Below are 26,949 nucleotides of genomic sequence, written 5' to 3'. Positions count from 1 at the left end.
AAGAGCCTTTCAAAGTGGAAGTGCACAGTGACATTATTGTGAGCTCTAGTCAAGAAAGGTTTCCAAATACTGAACAGCTCACAACATTGCATAGTCTACTTAACAAAGAAAAATGAAGATCTGCTACAACGGGCTTAACATCACATTCTTGCTGGTTGAATGAGAGAAATTCTGTTTTTAAGTAAGCACTCTACTATTTTTCCTGTTTTTATATTGGATTTACTTTTGATGTTATAAATTATGACCATAGCTACAACTGTTTGAAGAATGCTCGGGGGAAATATATATCCGAGGTCCAAGACTGCCTCAAGCAATATGTTCATGAAGAGCTTGGATAGAGTGTTGTGGTATTCAATGGGGGGGGGGGGGGGGGTGTTTGATGTTAAAAAAGCATGTACAATGCCTTCAGCAGCAGCATTTGTAACAAACCACAATGATATAAGAATAATGACAAGTATGTGAGATGATATCATCATGCAAACACTGCAATTAAGTATTTCCATCATAAAGAATGAAACAAGAATATAATCTGTTGCATCTGAGTGACATCATTATGCACATGTTGTTATTGGCCACCTCTGCAGACCCCTGAATGTTTTTTAAGATAGCTGGCTAGCTTTGTCATTTTTTCTACAGACATATGCACCAGTAGGAAGAACCACTAAAAGTATGTTTTCGCCCTATACTGATGTAAACCATAGCAAAGCATACACATGTGCTAAGTAGCACCATTGGTTCATCAGCCTAGTACTATCTATTTTTTAAGCAAGTGTTTTAACAAGTTAAGGTGTTTTCCAGTGATTACTAGACAATCCTTTGATAGCAGATGCTGGGGATTGAACTTAGGCCCATTTATCCACAAAGCAAATAATCTCCCAGAGGTATACACCCGCTCTTCACTTTAAATTATTGTTGATGGGCAGAAAGACAGTCCTGACTCCATTTACATGATTCCTTCCAATACTTTGTTGGGTTGGAAAGAGTAAAAATAGCTGTGTCAGCTATGGTTGATAGTTTTCAGTTCGATGATTACTACTCAGAGTAGTAGTTGCTTTTTATCACAAATGGAAAGAGAATTTTGACTTCTTCTGTAACTGTTCTGAAAACACCTAAACATCAGTATTCACAAATGTTTTGATGTATACTAAACTGTTAAGATTTTATTCTTCCAGATGATCAAGCATATTCATTTACTTACATGCAAATACCGAAACAATGAATACATACAGTACACAAGTGATAGAGTTAACTATTCATTAAAAAATACATAATGAAATAAATTGAAGTCACCAATGGAGACTCAGTGATTCCTGAGGCAATTGTATTATAACAGAATTTAGCTACTCTAATAAAAATATTAGCAAACCAACTGTCTAATGGAAAATATGCTACCTTCTCCTTAGATTGACCTAAACACTTAGGAGGGGATATAGTAGCTTGGAGCTCCAGCTATCATAAAAAGGATAGTGCTGGAATATATGAAAAATTGCTACCATAGCTTCATCTAGGCACAGGCATAAATGTTCCAAGCCTGGGGCACTACTACTTCTTCCCTCCAGCATCCCAGAGAGGAAGACATTAACTACTGCTGTAGTAAAGGCACTCCTGTAGGATGTGTGTGTGTGTGTGTGTGTAGAGAGAGAGAAAGGCCTGCAAGTTGGCTCCAGGCCTTAAATCTGCCTTTCTGCAGGTCCAAATCAAGGACTCTATTTGACCTCCATAAAGGCTTTTCCCAGGCTAAGCATGATCAGAGATTCAGTTGAGAAACCACAACAGGCAAAATCCTTGGCTATACCTGTTTTCACGATGTATTTATCAACAAAACAGGCTGAGCCAAGAGTCCACCCCAAAAGACTAATTGTAGTCAATATTTTAATGCAAACCTTAACAGAGGCAAAACCAAGCTCAAAGCAGGAAAGTGCACTAGGCACAGAGTAAAATTCTTCAAAATGTTGACTCACTGCGCTGCTGTCACTGCATTCAAGCCTTTATAGATACAGAGCTTTCCCTTATATAAAACAAAGCTCAGCACCTTTGCTCAAAAGCACTTGGCAGCAGCTAGAACAAAATTATTGCTGTTTCATCTGGCAAAACTCAGTATAGATTTGAAGCCTTCTGGGAACAGATTGACAGGTAGAAATTGGCACCTCTGCACAGTGAAGATTGAAAGTAGCTTCCCAAGTAAATAGCTCTATTCCAGTGTTGTCCAAACTTGGCCACTTTAAGATGAGTGGACTTCAACTCTCAGAATTCCCCAGCCAGCCATGCTGGCTGGGGAATTATGGGAGTTGAAGTCCACTCATCTTAAAGTGGCCAAGTTTGGACAACACTGCTCTATTCTATTAGCATGCCATTCATTCATTTTTTTTTTCAAATTTACATATGCTGCCCATCTCACTGTACAAATTGTACATATATACATACATATACATATATATGTGTGTGTGTGTATGTATGTATGCGTGTGTGTGTATATATATATATCTCACTATACAAGTTGTACATATATGTACACTGTACATATTCTACTTAGGTTGGGAATTTGCACAATGGTTAATAAATAGGACCGTTTTTGTTTTAACATAGTTGATTTCAAGTTCTTCATCATGACAAGATGGTGCAAGAACCCACAGATGTTACAGAAGGCCAACGGGGATTAATGAAAGGATTACAGTCTCACTGGTATCTGGTAAGATGGTGACAAGCCTCGTGCAGCTGGTCAAGATCAAGGCAGCAAAAGCTACCCAGACTTCAGTAATGTAAGTTTAGTGCTGGTCTGGGGATAAATACATATTCTTGAAAACTAAGAGGAGTTCCCACCCTCTTTATTTTGAGTTTATTAAGGCAAAGTATCCTTGAATGATTCAAAATGTTTCTTACTAAGTTTCTTGCACCTGAGCTAAAGTACTTTTTATGTGATAAGGTGTCATCTGAGTTGCTCTTTGTATCTTGATGGTTCTACCAATCACTCACAGATGGAAATAGGATTGTTGTTTAGTTTTGGGGGAGTTAGGGATCAACCTGTTTAGAAAGGACATGTTTACGTCTATTCTAGTATTGAAATATATTACAAATATATGCACACACAAAATTACTACTTGGCATTCTAAAGATCTTTCAGCCATTCTTCTGCACAGGACTTCAAACTATCCTAAAGAATTCTTAGATGCATATTTTTAATCTTGAGGGGTTTTAAAAATTATAACTTTGACAATCACCATGATATGTCCCTAAAAAAACCACCAACATGATTTCCTTTGTATTATTTTACAATGTAACTCACCCAGTCTGGCACTTTGCATAAGGATACAGCTGTTGTAAGCTGCTTGAGCAAACTGGCATAATTTTCTCTTTGTTGTAACTTAACTAAGAAATCATCATGGATTTCACTTGATAGTTCAATTTTAGTGACGGAAAGAACAATGATATGGGTATCTTCTAAAACCCAAAATATGTAAGATTCTTTTTTCTATCTGGATAAACTTACTAGTGGCTTTCAAGATCATCTAGTATTTTTTTCTAACATAAACTCACTGCAATTCTTCCTGTCATTCTAAATCACTTCTTAGCTTTCATGTGGATATAACATAATTTAAAATTTTGTACGAATACTAATTAAATATAACAAAGTAGGAGAACCTGTTACTGAATTCTCCAGCTGCAAGGTGGGAAATCTGCAGGATACTGTAGCTGTCTGAAGGTAGTTCTGAATTTAATGCAATATCTACGTGCCTGTAAATAAGAAAGCATCTGTCTTTAAAGTAGGATTTAATGAATGTATTTGCCTTATGTGTCTGAAAACTGGAACATAATGACATTTATAGAACTGTAATAAAAAGGTAGACTATATTATGTTCTGAAATATTTTCCACAGAAATGTGTTGCTTTTCTTTTAGAGGACAATGAAATGATAATTTAAAAAGTTCTAATCTGAGCACACTTGGAAATGCACTGCACTTAAAATGCAAACATTACTACAAGTGCAATACTGAACCATTTTTCCAGGTAAATTAAATTATTTCAATAATACCAGTGAGACTTACAACAAATACTGTAGTTTGGAGTGACTGAATTCAAAATTCCAATCACGCCTATGTCCTGGATGCTATTCCATTTTCTGCTTCTCTTATCACTCCCCACCAATGCTCCAGCTCTGTGATCCTAAAATTGTTCTTATTGTACTTCTTCAACATAAGATTTCCCAAGCCTGCAATTATGGCTATGTAGGAATCAACACCTACAGAATGACTTCAGCAGTAATATAGAGAAGCATAACATCCTTTTTTTCACTAAGCAATTTCAAGAATTTTACTTAAGGGTAAAGAATGAATCTCTAAAATAAATGAACCTTACAAAAAAGAGACTGGGAATAAATCTATTTATACTTCTAATAATTTTATTATAAACAATATTGTAATGGTAACAGTTATATCAGAATCAATTATCTGTAACTCCACTTCCCAAGAGCAGAATAGTTTTGGCATATTTGTTGGTACTTCTCAGCCTAGAAACTGGGAGACCGTGAGTTCTAGTCTCGCCTTAGGGACAAAGCCAACTGGATGACCTTGGGCCAGTCACTCTCTCTCAGCACCAGGAAGGAGGCAACGGCAAACCACTTCTGAAAAACCTTGCCAAGAAAACTGCAGGGACATGTCCAAGCAGATGCCAGGAGTCGTCACTGACTCAAAGGCCCAAAAAATAAAATAAAATTCTAAGGCTTTGGTCACTGGGTAGAATAAGAAACTTCAGAATTCAAGATTTTTATAGGCCCAATTTGAGAGTTATTCTTTAATTGAAATCTTGTCAAGTTCTGAGATACCTATTTCTGTGGGGATCAGTTTGAATATCTGCACTTAATGCTTTAATGCCACAAAATAATAAACTACATAAAAAATGAGGTTACAGATATAATTTGGACTCTTTTACCTACAACAAGTTGATTATTATGATATAATCCCAATGTTAAAAATCAGTCTAAAAATAGGAGAAATCTTGGGGGGACAGTAATCTGGGCCTTTCACAATATTACGATTTTGGATTAACTGAGTTCTGAAGCTGTTTTAAAAACATTTGTAGAATGAAAACATGAGTTTAAGTCAGAGTGCTTCTTAGCACTCAGCATTTGTTACTGAGTTTATCTGGTATAGCTGCTGCTGCAGTTCCAGAGTGGTTGCAAATTGTGGAGGAATTAACAGATAAGTAACCTGCTTTTTAAAGGGAGTTGATGAAATTTATCTTAATTATTTGCATAACTTCTGAAATAGTCAGCCTGAATGTCCTTTTTTGGTAAACTAGTGAAAGGCTGCCTTAATTAACATGAAATTACATGCATATGATTGTAAAATGAAATTTACATTAAATACCCACTGTTTTATGTATACTAGATATCACAAAGTATGTTTAATACAGGTTGGCTACATCAGTCTTGCTACTGGAAATCCAATTTAGGCGTGGATTATTAACTCGTACGGATTGTATTTGTCCTATTAATTGCTGCGTTTTGGACTGAATTAAACACTTGCTATTATGACTGATAGTTATGTGATAAAAATATATATGTTCTTATTAGCTATATCCTTTGGAATATATTAAGATATCAAGAACTGTGGATTTTGGGGGCATGGAGAATGACTAAAATATCATACAGTATTAGAAGGAGAAATCTACACTGATTTGCAACAACAGATTGTTGACATCTATTATTTGTCAAGATTTGAGTTAGGATGTGAAGCTGATCTGCTTGTACCAATTTGCCTAGGATTGATTTGGCTGATCTGGCTGGCTAATCAGATGCCCCTTTCATCCTTCACAAAACTGTGTGCATGGTGGAAGAGAACAATCATCCTAGACAGGGGTATATCATTCTTCAGTCAAGGGTAACGTTTGAATTAGGGTGCCCCCCGCCAGTATAGATGCGAAGCAGAAGAGTTTGGAGCTGGTCAAACTTTTTGGGACTGTTTTGTTTGTTACCGAATTCCCTAGATCTCCTCCTCATTATTGTATTGTTATTCTTTTTAAGACCGATGTAATGAAGTGAAATGAAAAACAAATTTAAAAATGGAAGTTCACTTCACTCGAATCTTTATTACAGACAAAGGCCAGAGATAAAAGGTATACATAACTGAAAACAGCTAAAAATCATTAAATAAAAGTAGAATAATACAGACAATTGTAATAGTTGGTATAAAAAGTATTTTTTAAAAATTTTTAAAAACAGCTGTGCAATGCTTGTTGAGTGGAAGTCCTTTGCCTGAAAGGGCATGCTGACTAGATTCGCAATACGCTTGACCCTATCACAGTTCCTTTCTTTTGGATCTGGCAACCCAGATCTTGGCAGTGAATATTGTAACACAGCACATTGTGTTTTCAGCCACATCATATCTCTTTCTAATTTCTTGGAGAAATGACTGGGCAGAATTGGCTCACTATCCCACAGGTGATTGTTTTTTTTTTAAGGTTTGCACAACATAGCTGTCTGGGACAAGGTAATTTGACTCACAATTGCCTTGGTACCAATTGGATCAAAACTGCCCCAATCTTGTCCCACTAGTGATGGACTTAGTAGGTTCACATAATACATTGCATCCTTAACAGTAATGTTAAGGACATGTTGTGCGGATGCAGCCAAAATGTATATCCTTGTAACAGCCATTAGAAAAAGATGCCAAATCTACTTTCAGGGCAAGTTTAAGCAAACTGTACAGAAACATGCATAAGTATTTTATAACTGCAGAAATACAGAAATCTACTTTGGTCTCTGGTTAATTCCACTAACCTTTTTTCCTCAATCATATGCTTTCAAGTTTAGACTATTCTTGGATTTCTGTCTTTCTCCAACTTGTTGTTCTTCAGATATGCTGGACTTCAGCTCCCATAATCCTATAGCCATCACAGATGGAACTGAAGCCCAACATATTCAAAGGGCACCAATTGTGGGAATTCTGCTCTAGACTACTCTAGGCCACATCCAAAGGGCAACAAAGCATTCTGAGACTATGAAACCTGGGTATAACACCTCAAAGCCTCATTGATGAATATATTTCTAACTTAATTCAGAAAGCCTTATGGAAAAAACATCTGTGAGGATATTAGAAGGAAACAGATTGAAAAGGAAGTGACTCCTCAGAAGGCAGCAGAAGATTTACATTATCCTCCATGAACTTCCATGGAGTCCTATGTTTACATTTTATCACTATTTCCTCAGACAGCTTAGATTAAGAAGTCTGCATGAGCTCATATTCTTGTTCATTTTGGATATGAACTGTATTTGCCTTTAAAAAGCATTTTGATGGTAGGAAACAAAAGGGAGTAGTAAAGCACTTTAATGCAGAGTAAATTATGACAGGATTCACATCCCTCTTAGGTATGTCATCCCTTTCTTGTCTACAGAAAACAGGTTTGCCCATTTTGGGGTTCTGTTCCTGAAATTCAGACAGTTAAAAAAAAAGATTAAAAAAACAGAAGACATTTGTCAGAGTCTAACATCTTGGCAATTTGTCTCAAGGTTTTCCTTTCCTTCTTTCCTAGGCATTTTTGCAAAATATTTATAAAATGTGTCTTAGCGTTTTCCTTTCTATTATACTTTTTTACAGATACAATATGTAATGAAAAATGCAGAAGAAAGGTGGAGATTGTGAAAATGTCCCTTGCTTTTTGGTACCTTGCTCTGAGATTAATCCTTCTCTTAAAAATCCTGAGAAAAAGTTTTAAACTTGATATTTTGGATTAGATCCTATGGCCTGTTATTTTGTCAAAAGATGGTTTCCTATTTCTACACTACTAGTCATTGTGATGAGGAATGACATTTCAGTTCTCAAATGAAATAAGGGATGTGTTTGGTTTTAGAATAAAAGTTAATAACTAGAACTGTTTTGGAGAAAAGTTAATTGCTCAATTTCCAATAAAACTGCTCTATCATTACTAAGCAATAATCCAAATGTATTAGGCCATGCCATCATTATTTTTGTAGCAAATTATTTTTTAAAAAAACAACAGCTTGTGACAAATTGAAATTTTTGAGTTTTTGAAAATGATGTTTTGCCTGGGAAGAGGTTGTGGTGAAGGAAAAACTCCAGTCTCCTTGTGAGTACATTAGAACAGTAGAATATGCTTAAGAGACTGGGGAGAATAAACTTCAGCAAGTTCTGTATACTGTTGGAGAGTCCAATGTTTGCTTTTTGTTACTTGTTAGCCAGCTCCCCACCTCTTTGTCTACAAGGTCTCTGCCATACTGGTGTTTGAAGTGGGATCAAGAAACAACCTGGTTAGTGACCCACCCACTAAGTGCAAGCAACTGACCCATGAATGTGTACCAGAGGAGATCCCTCGGGGTGCTAAACTATGGAAATACGTATTGAATGCAATAGAACTACATCCTAAAATCCAGGCTTACTCTCAATTGGTCCAGCAAAGCAGCTAGCCAAAACTGAGAATGTGGATGAAATGTGAACTGACAATCAACAGACCACTGAGATCCTACCTAGATTCTGCTGGGGTGGGAGGAATCATATAGAGTAATCTACAAAGTACCTGGCAAACGCAACGAGAGAGAGCTTTCTAGATTCCTTAGCAGATTGAATTCTGAATTCTCCATATTTTTTTTTCCCTTGGAACTGAAGGTGTTAGCAGGATTTAATTAATATTTACCAGCTAGATATGTAATACTTTTTATAAAATTATTTCACTGGGAGCTCACCCTGACTTCAGCCTTCTCGGCATTTCACCACTGCTGGGACAGGAAAGGCTATCAGTTCTGTTTTCCTGCCTACCAGCTAACATTACATTGCACTGGATATCGGATAATCACTTTTGCAGACTGTTTTTTCATCCAAAATGTTATCTTTTTTTCATTTTAGCAGCTTTATTGCAACACCCATCCCCAAGCTAAGCTTTATCAAGGAGGTTGTTCACTTACAATTAATTACTAGTGTTCTAACTCATATTCTGTCCTACACCCTTCTCACTAATTTTACTTCAAGTGCTCACATGTCAAATATTTTTGTACTATCATTTTCAATAAAGTGAAATTTTCACCCAAAAGTACAAGCTTTCATGACATTATACCATCTTCGTAAATGGGCAGAAAAGGTTCACATGCTGACAGGTAATTAAATCATATTTATTTTGGAGCTGATCTCAGTTTTGGGCTTTGTGACTTCTCCTCATTGCCACTGGAAATGGAAATAACACTTTTGATTTTGAGCTTCTCTTCCCAATTCATGTAAAAAATTCTGCAATTGTACTCTATAGTAATCAAATTAGAATAACCATAACCTGTTTCTGTGTCTCAAAACAATTAAATAGATCAGAGCATTTCTTGCACATTCATTGAAAATGGGATAAAACAACTTATTAATTAAATGATGCAGGAAAAAGAAATTAGTGGGTGTCTAAACTGATGAATTGATATTTCACGGTATATTGTTAGTCTTTGCAAAAGACTAGTTTGTTTTTTTTATATGCATAGCATTATTTGGTCATCCTGTTGTAAGTACTGTATAACATTCCATTCATTATATAGTACTGTTACTAGTAGAGAAGCATGACAAATGATTACAAGGAGCTGAATTTAAAATATGCCAAAATAATTAACTTTTTACCTTAGCTGGCTTCTTCTGGACCACTTGCTGTGGCTGCAAAAAACAAAACAAAACAAAAAAACAGATTATATATACATATATATACATGTATATTAAAATGCAGTTTAGACAATGTATGTGAGTAAAGCTATACTTTCTGGCTAATGTTATATATATATATATATATAGAGAGAGAGAGAGAGAGAGAGAGAGAGAGAGAGAGAGAGATGCAACTATAGCATAATATGCAAGATGGCATATTTATCCTTGCTTACAACTACATATTGATAAACTGATTAATGCATTTACAGTACTAAGGTTCACATTTACAGTACACAATAAATGGAATGTCAGGTAATTTGCATATTCGAATTCATATGTCTAATTTATCTGCAAATGCATCACTCCATCTATATATGTAAACTGCAGCTGAGCCATACTTAACAGCAGACCGAACTGTTTCTATTGTTCTTTCTAGAATTCTGAAAGATACAGTAGTTTGAAGAGGTAATATCCCAGCAATGTGAGACAATTTAATTTCAGATTCAAAATCTCAAATTTTGTTCCTTTCGATTTTGATCAAGTATCAGGAATAGTTGTAGATCTTTGTGTGGCTTTTCATTCCAAGTCTAAGTAAATTCAAGTTATTTGTGTGACTCTACTTGGAACTTCAGGGTGGACAGAAGCCCATGTCAGAAGCATCTGGGCTGGAATCAGCAACTTTCAGCTTCATGGGCAGCAATTCTGTAAGAGGGTTACCAAATCTATGGTTGAAGCATCTTCTACAGCAGTGATGTGCACTTTAATTTTGGAATGGGCTAGATATTGCATCCTTTTTGATATGAATGACTAAACATTATTTCCTGTTGAAGCTAAGGTTTTCACCCAGCAACTAGTCTACTCTTCCCCAGCTTAGTAGTTTCCAGCTGGCTGGGAATTCTGTGACTGCAGTCATAATATAAAAGGCACCAGGTTGAGAAGTGTTGTTCTATTTTGTTTTGTTTTGTTTGGCTCTGACTAACTCACTACTGACTAAGGTTCAGGCTTGAGCATCAAGCAAGATGTTGTGTGTATGTCAAGTTCATAAGGTGCTGAAACAGATCTCTGTATGGATGTAACTGATACTGTTCACTACAGTACAAGTGGATTCGGGGCTGAAAAATAGTATTTTTAGGTATGCAGTTATGTGGGGGAATATCAAAATAGTGAATGTTTCCAATACAATCTCTCTGAATACTGCCATGTCTCATAAAAGTGTGTGTTGATTTCTTCTATATGAATGTCTAAGTTTTTAGTGGAAAGTTTGGGAAACAATGAATTAGGGTGTGGGAATAAACACAAGGAATAAGCATTCACTGCCATCATGAAAGGAGATACTTGAGAACTGCTGAGGGTAAGGGATAGAGCATTCATTCATTCATGGCTAATTTGTTTTAACAATTATTATGGAACAAAAGTCCATATAATCCCACTTTTCCCAATCTTACAATGTTATCAAAGGCTAGAAATTCCATTGTTGTGTATCAACAGCAGCAGCTAAGCAGTTCTTCCTAATTTTAAATCTAGAATAGATTTATCTGGCACATACTGTTTTTCTTTGTAAAACTAGACAGAATAATGTAATCTAAAATTAGTATCTTATTCCACCCCCCCGACACATACACAAAAACTGGATCAACTTGCTGAAAATATAAAATGAAATTGTAAAAACAAGTAAACTTTCCTCGAAATGAGCAAGGGAAGGAATAAAAATGTAAATGGGGGGGGGAGAAAAGAAGGCAGAACGAATGTATAGAAGAATAACCAAACTATCTCCAATCACAATTCTATGCTTTCTAAATCACAAGCAGTAATCTAGTTGGCAAAGCTGTTATCGGTGTTTTAGATAGGAAAAGCCCTGCATGAGTAAGATTCCTCTAAACTTTGGTCTGCATCCAATCAAAGTACAATGTTTCCTTTTGCTTTTTGCACATGAATGGCTGCAGTATTGTGCCTCAGTTCAGTCAGACTCCTCTTCTGCAGTCATTCATAAAAATAAAAACAAATCAAGACAAACGCCTACAAAAACTTTCTGAGCCCAGTCTGGAGCCAGTGGGTGCCAGAGGCTGAGAAAACAGACTGGCAGCTCCAAGCCTAAACAGCATTTAAGTCTTCAAGGATCTGCTTGGTGGTCTGTAAAGTATGAAGTGTTGGGTGGAAGGGCAGCTGGTAGAATTATGTGACACATACTAGGCAGTAAGCCAGGGCTGGCCTTGTTTCAAACATTGTCTTTCCTCTCATTGAAGTGTCAGGATCTAATTCATGGAAAATTTCGTGAGTTGGCAGCTGTTTCAGAGGATTTCATTGAGTTGCAGTGTGCAGGAGTCATATGAATGCCAGGAACACTGCCAAAAAAGAGGGGATTTCTGAGCAGTAGAAACCAGTTAGCCTACAATAATGTCTGTGAATTTGATATGGTTTTGGAGTAAACATGTGTACAGGTGTAATCAGTAGGAGAGGGGCAAGAGGCAAATGGACTCTTATGATCAGGAACATTAGAAAAAGCGACTCATCCGACAGCATCTCTTAGGACTCTCAAAGTGACCACAGTCATGGTTTGCAATAAATACTTGTGGACAGAACTACTAAAGATTCTGGTTCTGCATGTGGCTCGTCACTGAGTAACTGGATTCTAAAGAGAGGCTATTTATTAGGGTTCAGAAATAAAACATATATTTTTACCAAATATGTTGTTTATACTTGCAAAACTATTATGAATAGATAGAAAAATATTTTGGGCTAGCAAGTACTCCAATTTTTTGAAGGACTGTGTTGTCATCATAGCTATACTGCGTTTTCGGGTATGAAATAATAAATCATTGATGCTCAGTAATTTAAAGGGGAAAGCTAAACCAGTTCCTTGTGAAGTTAATTCCAAAACTGGACATTTGAAAACAAACTAGACAAAAGTTGGCACATGGATGAGATACAGATAGAAATGAAAAAAAAAGTAAACTTTTGATAAAGGGGGAAAGCCCAAATTGAGAATGGGCCTTTTCCAGATACCATACTGCTCATAAACATCCAGTATATAATACCATTTAGTATTTTATAAATCATTTCACATATAACAGTCCTTTCTTATTATTACATTTAGAAAAAGGAACTGTATCTCCTGAATGCCAAAGTCCATAAGATGAATGAGAAGAAAATTCTCAACATGCTCCAAACCAGTTTAATTACATATGCGTATTAAGGACTAGCAAATCAAAAGCACTACTGGCAAAGGTAACGTATGATCAAATCAGAGGGGATTACTCAATCCTCAATCATCTGTTTTGGGTTTGGATTTTAGAGCAGTATTTTTTCCTCCAGGAGAAAACAGAACAGCTACAAATTGTAAAACAGCAGTCTTTAACCTTCATCTTCCCTTTTTAAATCCGTAGGCATGAACGTAATGGTATACATGCAATAGCATCCATATAATAGGGAACTTCAAAGAAGATACATGATGGGGGTCAAAAAGCAATCCACCACTTCAGATTCTCTTGCCCGAAAGACTGAGTTGCTGATCTTCCTGCTGATTATTGTCATTAATCTGAGGAAGTAAATCACTTGTGTTTTACACCAGATTCTAACAGGAGCTACATCAAAATGGAACTGGATGTCAGAATTCCCAATTTCCAAATCATTCTGGAATGGCAGAGTTGTGTTCTTCACTGCTGTAATTAAAACCAACTAGCTTTATTCAGAATTCCCAAAAAGTTTAAACATGTAGTCAGTCTCTTTTTAACCTCAGCTTACAGTGGCTGGGTATAATACTGCACTTGGCAAAAGATGTATAAAAGAAAGGGGTAGCTAAGGAATGTGCTCCAGCCATTTAGTAATTCACAATTACGTTTATTTCTATCTATTTCCTTTTGCTAAAGAAGTATATGCCCTGGTCTCTGGAACAGAAGGTCGTGATTTCTGCCTACATTCCATTCTTGCAGTTAAATAGCCAACTTAGTGTTCAGAAAGACAAAGTATCACAAGTGGGCAGAATCCACCCTAATATATAACATTTATATTGTGAATGAGATTTTTCTATATTTTCCTTCTACTTTGTATTATTTGTAGATTTTAATTCAAATGATATAAAAGGGACCATCCAAATAATCTTTGAGAGTTTGTTAAATGACTTCAACCTATTTTTGTAGAAAACTAGACAACCTGTAATCCACTGGGTCCGCATTTCAGAGATATTTCCTTACCTAAACAGAGAAACAGAATGACCGCGGGCAAAAAAGGAGTGAGAGTGACTTCTGACTTCCTGCTGGATTCCCATTGACTTTGCTTGCGGGAAGTTAGCGGGGAGCGCTGGAAATGACGATCACATGACCGTGGCACCACGGCAGTGCTGAAGCGGACACAACTTTGCCAAATTTCAGTCCCACGGAAGTAATGGGTCCCAGATTTTGGATGCATTCTGTAAGTTAGTCCATTTGAGGTACCTTGCTTCAAAAATTGTTACTCTATGATGCACTGTTTGCCCAACTGAAGGTTACAAACAGACAGGAGAGTTTTAATAGTATATAAATTCACCATAATATCTGGAGCTTGCATTGGGAATATGCCATTGTTTGGTCAATTACAATATAAATATTGTAACATGTATACTATTACTTTTGGGTATAACATTATGAAGAACAGTACACTTCAAAATGATTTGGAAAGATACTCTTTACAAATTCAAGTGCACTTCCATAAAAAGCTCATTCAAACAACTGGCATTTAGAAGATACTAATAAATTGACCATGGAAAATACTGCCTATAAATGTTTATTTATTTATAATTCCAATTTATGTAGCTGCCCATTTCATATATATGACTCTAGGCAGCATACACACAGTTAAAATAATACAAAACAATACAATACAAAAACATAACAAAATAAGAAATGATCATAAAAATTCATAAAATTCATAGCCGAGGTAATCCCATCTTTAAACAACACTCAGTACAACCACTGTACTGGCTCTACCACATTCCCAGGTCCCCATGCTTATTGACAGAACCATGTTTTCAGGATCTTTCAAAAGTCCAGCAGAGTTGGGGCCAATCTATGCCATTGCTGCCTATTCCTCAAGTTTAAGTTCCCAGTCAGATATTGTTGGAATTTTGTCTTTCTTCCAGTGTTAAGCAAAGTTTATTCTCGCTGCTATAACTATACATCTCATTAAATTATTATATTTTTTGTTGATTTTTTTTCTGACATTATATGTAGTAAGAAAAGTTGTGGTTTCATTTCAAATTGAAATTCCAAGATTTTCTGCATTATACTATGTATGTCTTTCCAGTACTTTTGAGTTTTTTACATGTAACATGTGATAACATGTCCCTTCTGTTTTAGGGTATGTCCAACATTCATTACTATAAGATTTGTCTATCTTTATTATTGATGGAGTTGTATACCATCTATAAAAGATTTTGTACCAATTTTCGTTTAAGTTATGATATGTAGCATTGGATCATTTTCCTCCATAAATAAATGAACGTGTATGTTTTTGACTCACATGTTTAACTGGGTTCTCTTTATCTAGTTTTAGGACTTGTGTGGAGAACAGATAACATTTTATGTCATATTTATGCAGAAATATTGAAAACTCAAAAGGGTTCACAAAATGTTAAGCACCTCTGTAATTCCAATATTATTAATTCTGACTGCAGAAAAATCAATCTTCCAAGAAAGAATTAGTCTTTCCAACTGCATTCGCAATGTAATTGAACTGTTCAACTGTTTTCCAATAGGAATGATGAGAAAGTATCAGAGTTTAAAATATATGTCTGCATATATTTTACTGGTGCCCTCATCACAGAACATTTCTTTTTGCCTAACTAACAATCATTGAAAAAATTGCTAAACATGTTTAATGGATTAGTCTGATGTTTCAAACTTATCAGAAACAGATACTTCTTGGGGATTCTTTATGTTATTATTTTGTCCTGAGAGAGCGAGAGAATAAATAACCGAATAATTCATACTAAATGCCCAATGATTTGAATGCAGTAAATATTTTGGAATTGCAGAAGAATTATTTTGAGAAAAATATGGATTTAACTGTGCTTCAGTTTTATCTTTTGGAAAAGTAGATACCCCTTAATGATTTATGGACATTTCCTTGATGTTGGTTATGGATGAGATCTGTAGTTCATCCATGGGGCACCAGTTTGTAGAAAACTGCTTGATGGCATCATATGTTTCATGGCCAAACAATTCCTAGTTATATCTGAAAGTTCTCATGGGACTACCATAAATCTTTATTTTTTTATTGTTTTACTTGGCTTTTAATATAATGATGAATTTATTTTTAATAGATCCATTATATTTCAGTTCTTTATAGCTCCAAAACTAGTATCAAAAGCTTTTATAACTTTTCATAATATATTTTCCATGTTTTTTTAAATTGTTTAATTTAATTAAGCAAGGGGAGAGATCTAGCTTCAGACCCCTGCTTTTTGGGGTAACTGGGGGTTGTACTCTGTCCCCATTCCTGCTTAACATCTACATGAAGCTGCCAAGGAGTGAAGGCACCTGCTGACACAGTATAAGATATCATCAGTACACTGATGAAACCCAACAGTACACTTCTGACCCTGATCACCCAAGTGATATTGTCAAGGTTTTTTCCCAGTTTCTATAGGCCATAGGGGCTTGGATAGGCTTAAGCTCAACCCTCCACCCTCAATAGCTGTAGATTATGAGGCCTCCCTGATTTGGAGACTTTCCATCTTTAATTTTGAAGAGGGTGGCACTCCTCCTGGACTCATAGCTCTTGATTAAAGAGCAGTTGTGGCTGATGGCAGCCATGGCTAGGAGGACTTTTGCCACCTTATGTGACATTTGCTCCTGTTTCTGGATTGGACTGCCCTGTTCATGGTTGCTTGTGCTTTAGGCACCTCCCATTTGGACTATTATACCTTGTACATAGCACTGCCCATGAAGAGCACTCAGAAGCTACAACCTGTCCAGGCAGTACTGGGAGTTCAAGATATACCTATGTAATATCACTGCTCCGAGAACTGCACTGGCTCCAGGTAAGCTTTCAGGTATAAATCAAAGTGCTAGTTGTTGCTTATAAAGCCAAGTAGGGCACAGGGACAGGTTACGTGGGACCACCTATCTCCAATTATTTCTGTTTACCACAGATCTAACAGAGTGGGCATTACTAGGTCCCTTCCATTAAGCACCAGCATCTTGCAGGACCCAGGAGAAATGCCTTCTCTCTCATGATGCCTGCCCTGTGCAACAGCAACCCAGTGAAATTTGAATGGCCCTGCCCCTGCTGTTAAAGACCTGGCTTTTCTCTGAAGTTCCACTGATTACTTGTCTATCTGTTGTTAAAATAGAAAGGATGTATTTAGCTACCTGGAGTACTGTATATTGATTGTTATTGATTCTACTGTATATTGATTATTTTGTTTTGGATTGCTTTATTTTATTGCTATTAGCTATCCAGAATTGCTGGAGTGAGCTGGGGGGGGGGGCATATAAATTGTTTAAACTACAAACAATAATGTTGATTATGAGCATTATCAAATCCTTATGGATGACTTCAGCCTCCGTTAGCATCCAAAAGGCCATTCTTACGTTTAAACAGGGATTGTTCCAACATACAAGCACCATGATAAAACAAAACAAAACAAAACAAAACAATGCCTTTTAGTCTAAGTTCCCCTTCACCTCATGAAAATGGGGCACTGCCAGCAGTTTCTCTTTGAATGGTTTAACATTGATTTCAGCAGAGGTTCTGCAAGTACTTTGGTGCTAAGCCATATAAAGCTTTTATAAGTGAAAACCATCACTTTGAATTGACTGGAGACTTATTAACCAATGCAAGATCTCATGATAGGTGTAATATGATCATAGCAACAAGTGCCAGTCAACTAGTGGGTTGTTGCATTTTGCTCTATTTGTAGCTTTTGAGTCTTCAAACAAACCCCTAATTAGAGTATACTGCAGAAGTCTAGCAGAATAGAAGATAAGTCTATTCTTATCAATGATAAGAATATGAGTCATGGTAGCCCATTTCTCCAATTCCAGAAAAGGATGCAATTTGGTCACACCGGTAGGGCAAAAACACTCCTGGCCACAGCCTCTACTTGCCCATCCAGCAGTAATCATTACTCAAATTCATTACTCAGACAACATTAGTATGGGTTCAACTTTAGCCTGTTTTGTCCCATCTAGATCTTGACAGCTTCCAAGCCCTGTGACAGGCTTTCAACAGCTTTTCCATCTGGGTCTGGATTGCTAATATAAAGCTGACATTTGTCAGTATCTTGACAGTATTGCGCCCTGAACCACCAGATAAATTCTCCCAGCAGTTTCATATAGTTGTTAATATCCCAGTAGCGCTCCACAAGAGTGACTGCTGGGCTGAATCTGATCCCTCATGGCCATAACAGGAAATGCCCACTGAGGTAGGAGAGGAACAGTTGTAAAACAGTGCTGCCCAAATCTCCAACTCTGGCCAGTGGTCCCAAAGGATTCTGTGGTACATGGTAGCAAAAGCCACTGAGAGGTCTGAAAGCACCAAGTGGGGTGTGCCATTCCCATAAAGGCTCTGACAAACTTTCTACTACAGCAAGCAATGCCATTCCTGTTTCATGCCCAAGTCTGAATCCTAACTGAAAAGGATCTAGATAATCCATTTCCTCTAGGGTGTTCTGACATTGGATCCTCATTATGTGCCCCCCCAAGGAAGGCTGGATATTGGTCAATATTTGTCACACAATGGTGGATCCATAAAGGCCGCATAAGAGGTGGTACATCACAACTTCCTTCAAGACTGCTGACATTACCTCTGCAGGGATGTGTTGGCCACCTTTCTAATCCAAATGGGAAATGTCCCCTAGCTGCACTCAAGAGCCAGCAGAGACAGGACTCATCCTAGACAGCACTTTATCCCACCTTCTCAAAATTTTCATGCCAAAAGGAGTCCACAATAAGAGAAATAAATGATGACTCACTAACCTCATCAGACTCTGCCTAGGAGGAATCAAGGTTTTGATGAACCTGAGCAATTAGCAGAATGTTAGCAAAATGCTGAGCAAAATGGTCTGAGCAGCCAGGCAGGAGATTTTCCTGCCCATTCCTCCCAAGGATATAGTTAAAATATAATTAAAATATAACTGTTAATACAGCATCGTGCACACTCATGTCTAATAAATAAAAATCAATTAGCACAGATAGTGTACAGAAATACTACTCTAAAACATCTGGGAGAAGGCATTTGGCTATGGCTATCTTTTTTTTTTTTTTGGTAACAATTTTTGTTAAAGATTACAATTAGAAAAAATAAAAATACAAACTACAAAAAAAGAATAAAAAGAAAAAAGAAAAAGCGTAGAAAAGGAAAAAAGGATAAAAAGGATAAAAAGAAAAAGTATATAAAGAAGTAACTTCCCCCTTTATCACAACACATATAAACAATTTTAGTAACTTATCATCATCATCTCTTAAAATACAACAAATTCTCTCTATATCCCATATCTCATCTCTTAAACTATAAACAAAATCCAAAATCCTTGTCATTCATTCCTTATCAGCCAAAGTCCATTAAAGGTTACCAGAAATAACTACGTATCTATTTTAACCTTCATCAAATAAGCCAACTCTATATTCCTTCCCTGTATTTTTAACAATTCTGGTTTTTAATCCCTTCAAATAATGTCTTAGAACTTGATTTATTTTCTTCATCCTTTCTCAGAGAATCCTTCAAGACTTTAACAGAACTCTTTTGTACATCCAGTAAGAAAAGGTTATCCAAATCACTCTTTCAGTTTGATACTTGTACATTAAGTACATTCCTTTAAGTATTAGGAATCAACTGATTTCATCTGTATGTCCAGTATAACATGTATTTCTGAATCATTCTTGTAACCTGTCATATTTAAATTCACATTCAAATCAATTTCAGTCTTATCCAGTATAGCTTGTTCTTCTTCCCATCCTATCATGTTTTTTTTCCCAAAGAACCACAGTTTTCCATGGGAAGTATTTTTATAATTTAAAATTTTTATTCCAAATCCATTTAGACCCTTAGTCCATTTTTAACTTTCCAAAATCAACACTCTAAACATCCTTTTGCTGTTTATTCCAAAAAATAATATTTTTCCGAAACCTTACAACTGTGTTTAAAACTTCTTTTGCTAAGGAGAAGGAGACTCACCCAGTGAATGCAATAAAGACTTGCTGTTCCAAAGGGTCTTAATATTTCCAAGACAGTAAAAAATAATTCCAAAGGTGATTAAGAAATGAGGCTTGGTCAAGCTTTTTGTCCATATAAGGCTGTGTTACAACTGTGAGATTAGATGGTATCCCTCAACTCCCAGCTGCTTGGCTCATAAGCCAATCACAAAACCTTGGTTCCTGCAGTCTACTCACGAGGACCGGCTGTCCAGAGTATATGTGGGGTATCTCATGATCTCTCCTTTCCCCGGAGAGATTTTTGCCAGCCAGGATCCAGCATCCAGCTGCTGATCTCTGCCATAAACACCACTCCACTTCAGCAGGGATGTCTAGCTTGACATGGCGCTCACTGGAAGTTCCTGACTATGGCTATCTCCAGTTTAAAGCACATGTTGTAACAACAACAACAACAACAACAACAAAGATAATGCCAGGCTTAATTCTCCAAATTTCCAAGTGTTCAGGGCTAGGAAAAATATTAGAGAATCACTAATAATTTAGGTTGGCATAGGAACAGGATTCTGGACAGACTTAGCAAATTCTTTTAAATGGTAGGAACAATCTATTACTATCTGGGAGGTGGGAGGGTAAGAGAAAAACATATCATATAATGTTCTTGCTCTAATTAAAGGCTTATTTTTAAACTTTCATTTTTTAAATAGCATTTAGAATTTTCTAGTTTTCAGCACATAAATGAAGTCAAATGAATTACAGGCATGTCCGCTGTCATGTAAGAAACTTCCTAGCTTGCTTTAAAACTTTTTTTCTTTCTGGAGGGGACTGACTTCTCTGGTAGAGACAATATATTACCTCACAGAAACTCTTAAGAGTCAGTGTAGTATCATGATTAAAGTGATAGATTAACCCAGATAAAAGTCCCCTCAGTCATGGAAATTCAAAGGGTGATGTAGGGCCAATCACTCTCTTCCAGCTAAACCTCACAAAGTTGAGGGGACAGAATGAGGGGAAATCCCCGTCTAAGCCATCCTGAATTTCTGAAAGAAAAGTGAGATATAAAATCATCATCAACAAGGATTTTACTCTACCAAGACTAGACAATACTGTTTCTGTTCCAAAAAGTTGTTACAAAGGAAACCATTCACATCTCACGCAAAAAAAGTATGATTCTCCTTGAATTTGTACCTTTTAGAATCTCATTTAGGTACTCTCAGGATGTTGCCTAGCTGACCATCTTAATGCCCTCTAGGACAATGGAATGGTATCCATATGGTAATAATTTTTGCTTTCTGGCAATATAAACCACATTTGAATTCAGAGACCTAAGCTGAAAAGGGTGGTGTCTTGTTACCACTCTCTTTCCTTATTTGCTTAAACTTTTGCATTCTTTGCTCCAGGCTTCCTTTTTAAAAAAGAAAGATGTCCCCCCCAAAAGATATTTCTGTTTCTGGACAGGTATTTCTGGTAAAATTAAAACTGAATTAAATTCATGCAATTATCATGTTTACCAGAAAGAAGACAACTTTAAATTTAAGACAACCCTCCCAATCCCACAGAATGAGGGGGGGACCCCTATAAACAAAGACAAAAGTCCTCTTCAATACCCAGCTTTCCTACCATTTCAGCCTAGGATTGCCAGTTCCAACTGCAACAGTCCTGAAGATCTTTCCCTCCCCAGTAAATGTGTGTATGCAACACAGCTGGGCGTGCATACATTTACGTGCGTGTATGTACCTGCCAGAAGCTACATTAAAAAAAAAAAAAGTATAGGAATAGGTCACCCTCCCAAACAATGATATTAAATGTCTATTGATTAAAATGAATTGCTGCAAAATAATGTGCCCCATACTATAAAACTGATCCCATATCTATATATGCCAAACATTCTCTCTCAATGTAAACCTTTCTCACACATAGAAACGTCACACAACCAGATTCCCTTCCCTCCTTCACGAAGAAACAGCAAAAAATGGGACTGACTTTATATAAGGGGAAGGGGAAGATGCACTGGGACGGGAAGAGAAAATGGAAATAAACTAGATGAAAAGAGGTAAAAGGAAGAAACAAGTAAGGAAAATGTCCTTTATGGTGTTGCAGAAAGAATTAAAATAAACGAAGAGAGCAAAGGCTAATCCTGCAGGTTAATTGAATGCATTGATACCTCTGCCTATTTTTTTGTTTTCAACAGCTTCTTTGGTCTTATCACAAGATAATCTTCTCAGTTACAGAATTATTTGGGAGGGAAACATTTAATTGCTCTCACAGTGGTAGATAAAATTGTGTGTGTGTATGTGTAGAATTATATATGTATCTGTGTGTGTATGTGTGTGTGTGTGTAAATATGCACACAGAATAGAGAATATAAAATGGTTTCCCTTTTTCATCTGCCATTTTTAATTGCTTGGATTCTAAGGACTGTATAATAATAATAATAATAATAATAATAATAATAATAATAATAATAATGGAAAATAGGTATTTTATCAAATCTTTCTAAAATGCACCATGACAGTGATCAGCTGCTACTACTACAAATGCTCTACAGAATGGTGTGTTTTTATTTCCACCAGTTCAATGAAATACTTTCTGAGCAGATTTCCCAGGGGAGAAAGGGCTAGAAGCGTTTTCCTCAAATGAACATCTGTGATGTACAACTGCCCTCATGGGAAGGTTGTGCATCATAGCACCATGTGGACAGATCCTATCCAACATAAAAATGTTTAGATCAGCCTATACGATATCTAATACTCTCAGTTTTATTGGAACTGAGACATTCGAAATATATCCTCTTCTTTTAGCAGATTAGAAAATTTTTTTAAAAAATCAAAACTCATATATTATTTAACCACATGTTGTTAAAACACTACCTTTTTGAAACATAGCTACAACAATTACCTACATGTATTGTTGCATGTATGCCTAGACTGAACAAAACATACATCTCTTCTTTTTGAACCCTATGAGGCTAAACATTTTTTTTTCTCATCTACTATTACAAACTGCTGTTTGTCAGCCTTACCACTGTCTGCCTTACCACTTTGGGGCTTATTATGGAAATGTTAGCTATGTCTCAAGCCTAAATTTGGTCCACAGATGGCTGTAGTTGTCCCAGCTATGACCTTATGAGGAGCTTTTTAGTTGCAATGAAATATTGTGGGATTACTGGCATGCGTTATAGATGGGGCAGCCTTTCAACAAGATCCAGAAACCTTCGGTGGTTCAAAATAAATAGTATGCTTTTAATGGGTTTTAGCAGCTATTATCACATTATACATGGGCTTTCAATTAATTTCTGAGCCCAGTTCACAGTGCTGATACTAAACTGAAAGCCTTTAATTACATGAAGCCAAGGTATCCTGTATATGTGCCTGGATTCAGGATCTTCATCAGCTTCCCCCCATCTACCTACCACCCCTTTTCAAACTCCTGTAATTAGAAGAGGTGTGTAGTATTTAAAAGGAAGGCCTTCTAAATTACGAAACTCAAGTTATGTGATAGCCTACCTGTTGTGTTCTTTGTGGCACTAGAATGTGGCACCTTTAAAAAATGCATATTTTTTTTGTGCACATAATACAAAGCCAGGATTCACTTAGGGTTATGTGCATGAGCAACAATATCTCTCCGTGAAGCGTCAGGCCTTCCTCCTCTTTTCTTCCCTTGTAGCTGAGAGGAGAAATAAACCAACCAATAATTTTAAGCGGGTCCCTGACTTATGGGTTAACTTTAGTTTAACTAATGACACTGTAATCAATTAATAATAATAAATTTACATTCTTTTTCTAGTTTATTTAGCACAAGAGGTTCTTAAAAAAAGAAAGAATGAATTCCTGGTTAGTATGTTTTCTAGCATAAACCAGAAATCTGCTAAGGTGACAGTAATTTATCCTTTCTCCCAAGCACACAAATAAAATATCCAGGGTAAACTGTTTGTTTGTTAGGCAATTTAGAACAGATGAGTAAAAAAAGTTTGGAGTTTATGTTAGATATAAGCTAAAGAAATGTTTGCATTCACAGGAAGAAGAGATCTTTCACTCCCAGCTATTGTTTCCTTTTGATGGCATATTGACATACTTAGCGGGTTATACAGAAGAAATACAAAAGAAAGTTCAGCTTGTTCCCATTTATAGTTGAGTAACAAGAGACCCTGGTCTTGTTCTCTTTTTCTAGTGTTCGTAATATTTAATCACGACATTTATTGTGGCTGGATCTAATTTGTTATTCAAGGGAAGGACATTAGTAAATTTTTTATACGTTGCTTTAATTTTCCTTGTTGGGGGCATCACCTTTTGGAGCCATGTGTTTTAAGATTCTGTGGGAATGAACAGATTTTGTCATCTGTGTACAATCTGTTGCATTAACATTAGCTACTAAGCCCAAATAAACTGGTAGGTATTATGAATTAACAGGTGCTGTAAGGCCCTTCCATCCACAAAACAAAGGTTACAGACATCTACTAACGATAAGTCAATTCAGTCTCTCCTCTTGAATACTGAAGATATACGTTACACTTTTAAAAACTACGAGTTCCTGCAATATTCATTTTTATTTCTTTACTGAATTTTTATATTTAAAATAAAATTTAACCAAAAATTGTCAGTCATAATCTCAACTATATAATAGGAAAAGTTCAAATAAAATATATATAGCAAAAAAAATTATTTACAATAAGCCAGCAACTAAAAAAAAGTGTATGCCTAATTATGAAGAAGTGAGAATGTATTAGCATGTTTACACTTCATTGCATTACTTCAACTTTTTGAAATAAAATTCGACATTTTAATAAAACCATACCAAATTTAGTTACATAAAAGTGGGGTGTTTGGTTATTTTAAATGAAAATATCTTTCTTTAGACTCATTTTCAGTATATATTCACATTAGGTTAATCAATAGCAAATGCAGTTATTTCCTCCTGTAAGGAGTTATTACTTGCAGTTATGAAGCCTTATGAAAATTATCTATCTATCGGAAAAAATGCATTTTTTCTATGTTTCTTTCTGTATGTTTCTGAAGATTTTTAAATATTCACACCCACACCCTGAAAAAAAAGATTGGAAAAGTATTATGAATATTGCCTAATAATTTCAGTTCAAATCAACATAAAATGGTTAGGATGTGGAAAAAAAAGTTTCTGGAAATAACATACCAAATTAAGATGTAAACTAGCATGCAATAGTATATACTAGTATCATCAATACTTCAGTTTTCATAAGTCAATGAAAATGGTAAAATGATTAAAAATCACTTTATGGTCTGAGACCGAATAACAAAGAAGTTACAAATTCCAACAAAATAAAAACATACAAAAAGTAAAAACAATAAAAATCAAAGTAAAATCAAAACAAATAGAAATGGATAAAATAGGAAATAGGAAATCATTATTTGCTTACTGACATGCTTCATTTATATCCCACTCCAATCAACAAGTGAGACTGAGTGGCTCACATATGTCATTCAACAACTGAATTACAAATATATATAAAACAGTAATAACAATACCAAAACAGCAATAATATTCCAACCAAAAGAAAAACTTAATATTGGAAAAATCACATAACATTCTGCTATGAGGAGTCATCATCCTATCCTTCAGACTCCAAAAAGCTTCTGGAACAGCGAGATCTCGATGTATTTACGGAACCCCAGAAGCATGGAATAGGCTTTTCAAACTGGGTTCCATGAAACCCTAGGGTTCCCTGAGAACTTGACAGAGTACCATGAGAGACCAAGACAAAAGGAAAAAAGGTTCAGTCAAATGCATCCAGGAGGTTCCACAGCAATTTTTCTAAGATACAGCAGAAAACCCAAGATTTGTTCTCCCATTAAAAAAGTGCCGCAGCCACCATTTTATGGATCGGGGGTCCCAGGTTGCTTTTGCTTTGTTTTTAATAAAAACCTTTGAAACCCCTGGCATAAATGAAAATGCTGCATTTTTTAGAGTTCAGCAGCTTCTGTTTCCATTTATAACAAAAAGTTAAAATATTTTAAAGTAAATTCAATCAACTTCTAAAATGAGAAGTGGTATACATATGTTTTAATTAAAAAAAATAAAATAACTATTTCCTGATTAAATATACTTTTCAATATATACAACAAACACATTTTTATCCCACTGCATCCTGGATTTCCTCAAACATGTTGTAACAAAATATGTAATGCCAAATCTTCTTCAACTGCTTTGGCTCTCTAGATTCAAAGGGATATTATTAAATTTTGTTAAATATTTTGACACTGTTTTGAAACATGTAGGTCAACAACACTTTGCAAATCATTACAGTGGTGCTTAAAGGTTTGTGAACCCTTTTTAATTTTCAATATTTCTGCATAAATATAACATAAATTATTATCTATTTTCCACACAAGCCCTAAAACTAGATAAAGACAACCCAATTAAACAAATGAGTCAAAAAATACTTGTTCATTTATTGAGGAAAATTATCCGAAGCTACATATTTGTGTGTGGCAAAAGTATGTGAACCTTTGCTTTCAGTAACTGGTGTGCCCTCCTTGGGCAGCAATAACTGCAACTAAACATTTCTGATAACTATTGATCAGTCCTGCATATTGGCTTGGAGGAATTTCAGTCCATTCCTTCTTACAGAACAGCTTCAACTCAGGGTAACTGGTGGGCTTCCTGGCATGAACTGCCTGCTTCAGGTCCTTCCACAACATTTCTATAGGATTAAGGTCCGGACTTTGACTTGGCCATTCTAAAAGTTTAACTTTCTTCTGCTTTAACCATTCTTTGGTCATAGAACTAGTGTGTTTTGGGTCACTGTCTTGTTGCATGACCACCTTCTCTTGAGCTTCCGTTCACAGATAGACATTTTCCTGTAGAATTTGCTGGTACAATTCAGAATTCATAGTTCCATCAATGATGGCAAGCCGTCCTGGTCCAGAGGCAGCAAAGCAGGCCCAAACCATGATACTGCCACCACCATGTTTCAGATGGGATAAGGTTCTTATGCTGGAATGTAGTATTTGCCTTTCTCCAAACGTAACATTTTCATTCAAGCCAAAAAGTTCTAGTTTGGTCTCATCCGTCCATAGAACATTCTTCCAATAGTCTTCTGGCTTATCCACGTGGCCTTTCACAAATTGTAGACTGGCAGCAATGTTCTTTTTTGGAGACTGGTGGCCTTCTCCTTGCAATCCTCCTAGCCAGAACTCCCACCTGCTCATTGAGCAGGAATCCTAAGT

The 26,949-nt window shown here is 36.1% G+C and overlaps 1 protein-coding gene across 2 annotated transcripts in view; it reads right to left on the bottom strand.

Moving 5' to 3' along the window:
- The window catches only part of HMGA2 (high mobility group AT-hook 2), a 149,883-nt gene that overhangs the window by 5,648 nt on the left and 117,286 nt on the right, over positions 1-26,949 (bottom strand). For both annotated transcript variants that reach the window (XR_015796404.1, XM_007421354.4), the window contains one exon: positions 9,600-9,632. Coding sequence is in view for 1 of the 2 variants with exons in the window: in XM_007421354.4 (XP_007421416.1) it covers positions 9,600-9,632 (33 nt within the window). In the remaining variant the exon portion in view is untranslated. The remainder of the gene's footprint in view (positions 1-9,599; positions 9,633-26,949) is intronic.

The sequence above is a fragment of the Python bivittatus genome, unplaced genomic scaffold (genome assembly GCF_059951505.1).
Source record: "Python bivittatus isolate LINGU-HERP-01145 unplaced genomic scaffold, Pbiv_v1 ctg000330_np1212, whole genome shotgun sequence".
In the NCBI taxonomy this organism is placed as follows: domain Eukaryota; kingdom Metazoa; phylum Chordata; class Lepidosauria; order Squamata; family Pythonidae; genus Python; species Python bivittatus.
The sequence above is the reverse complement of the archived record's forward strand: the minus strand, read 5'-3'. Positions and strand labels throughout refer to the sequence as shown.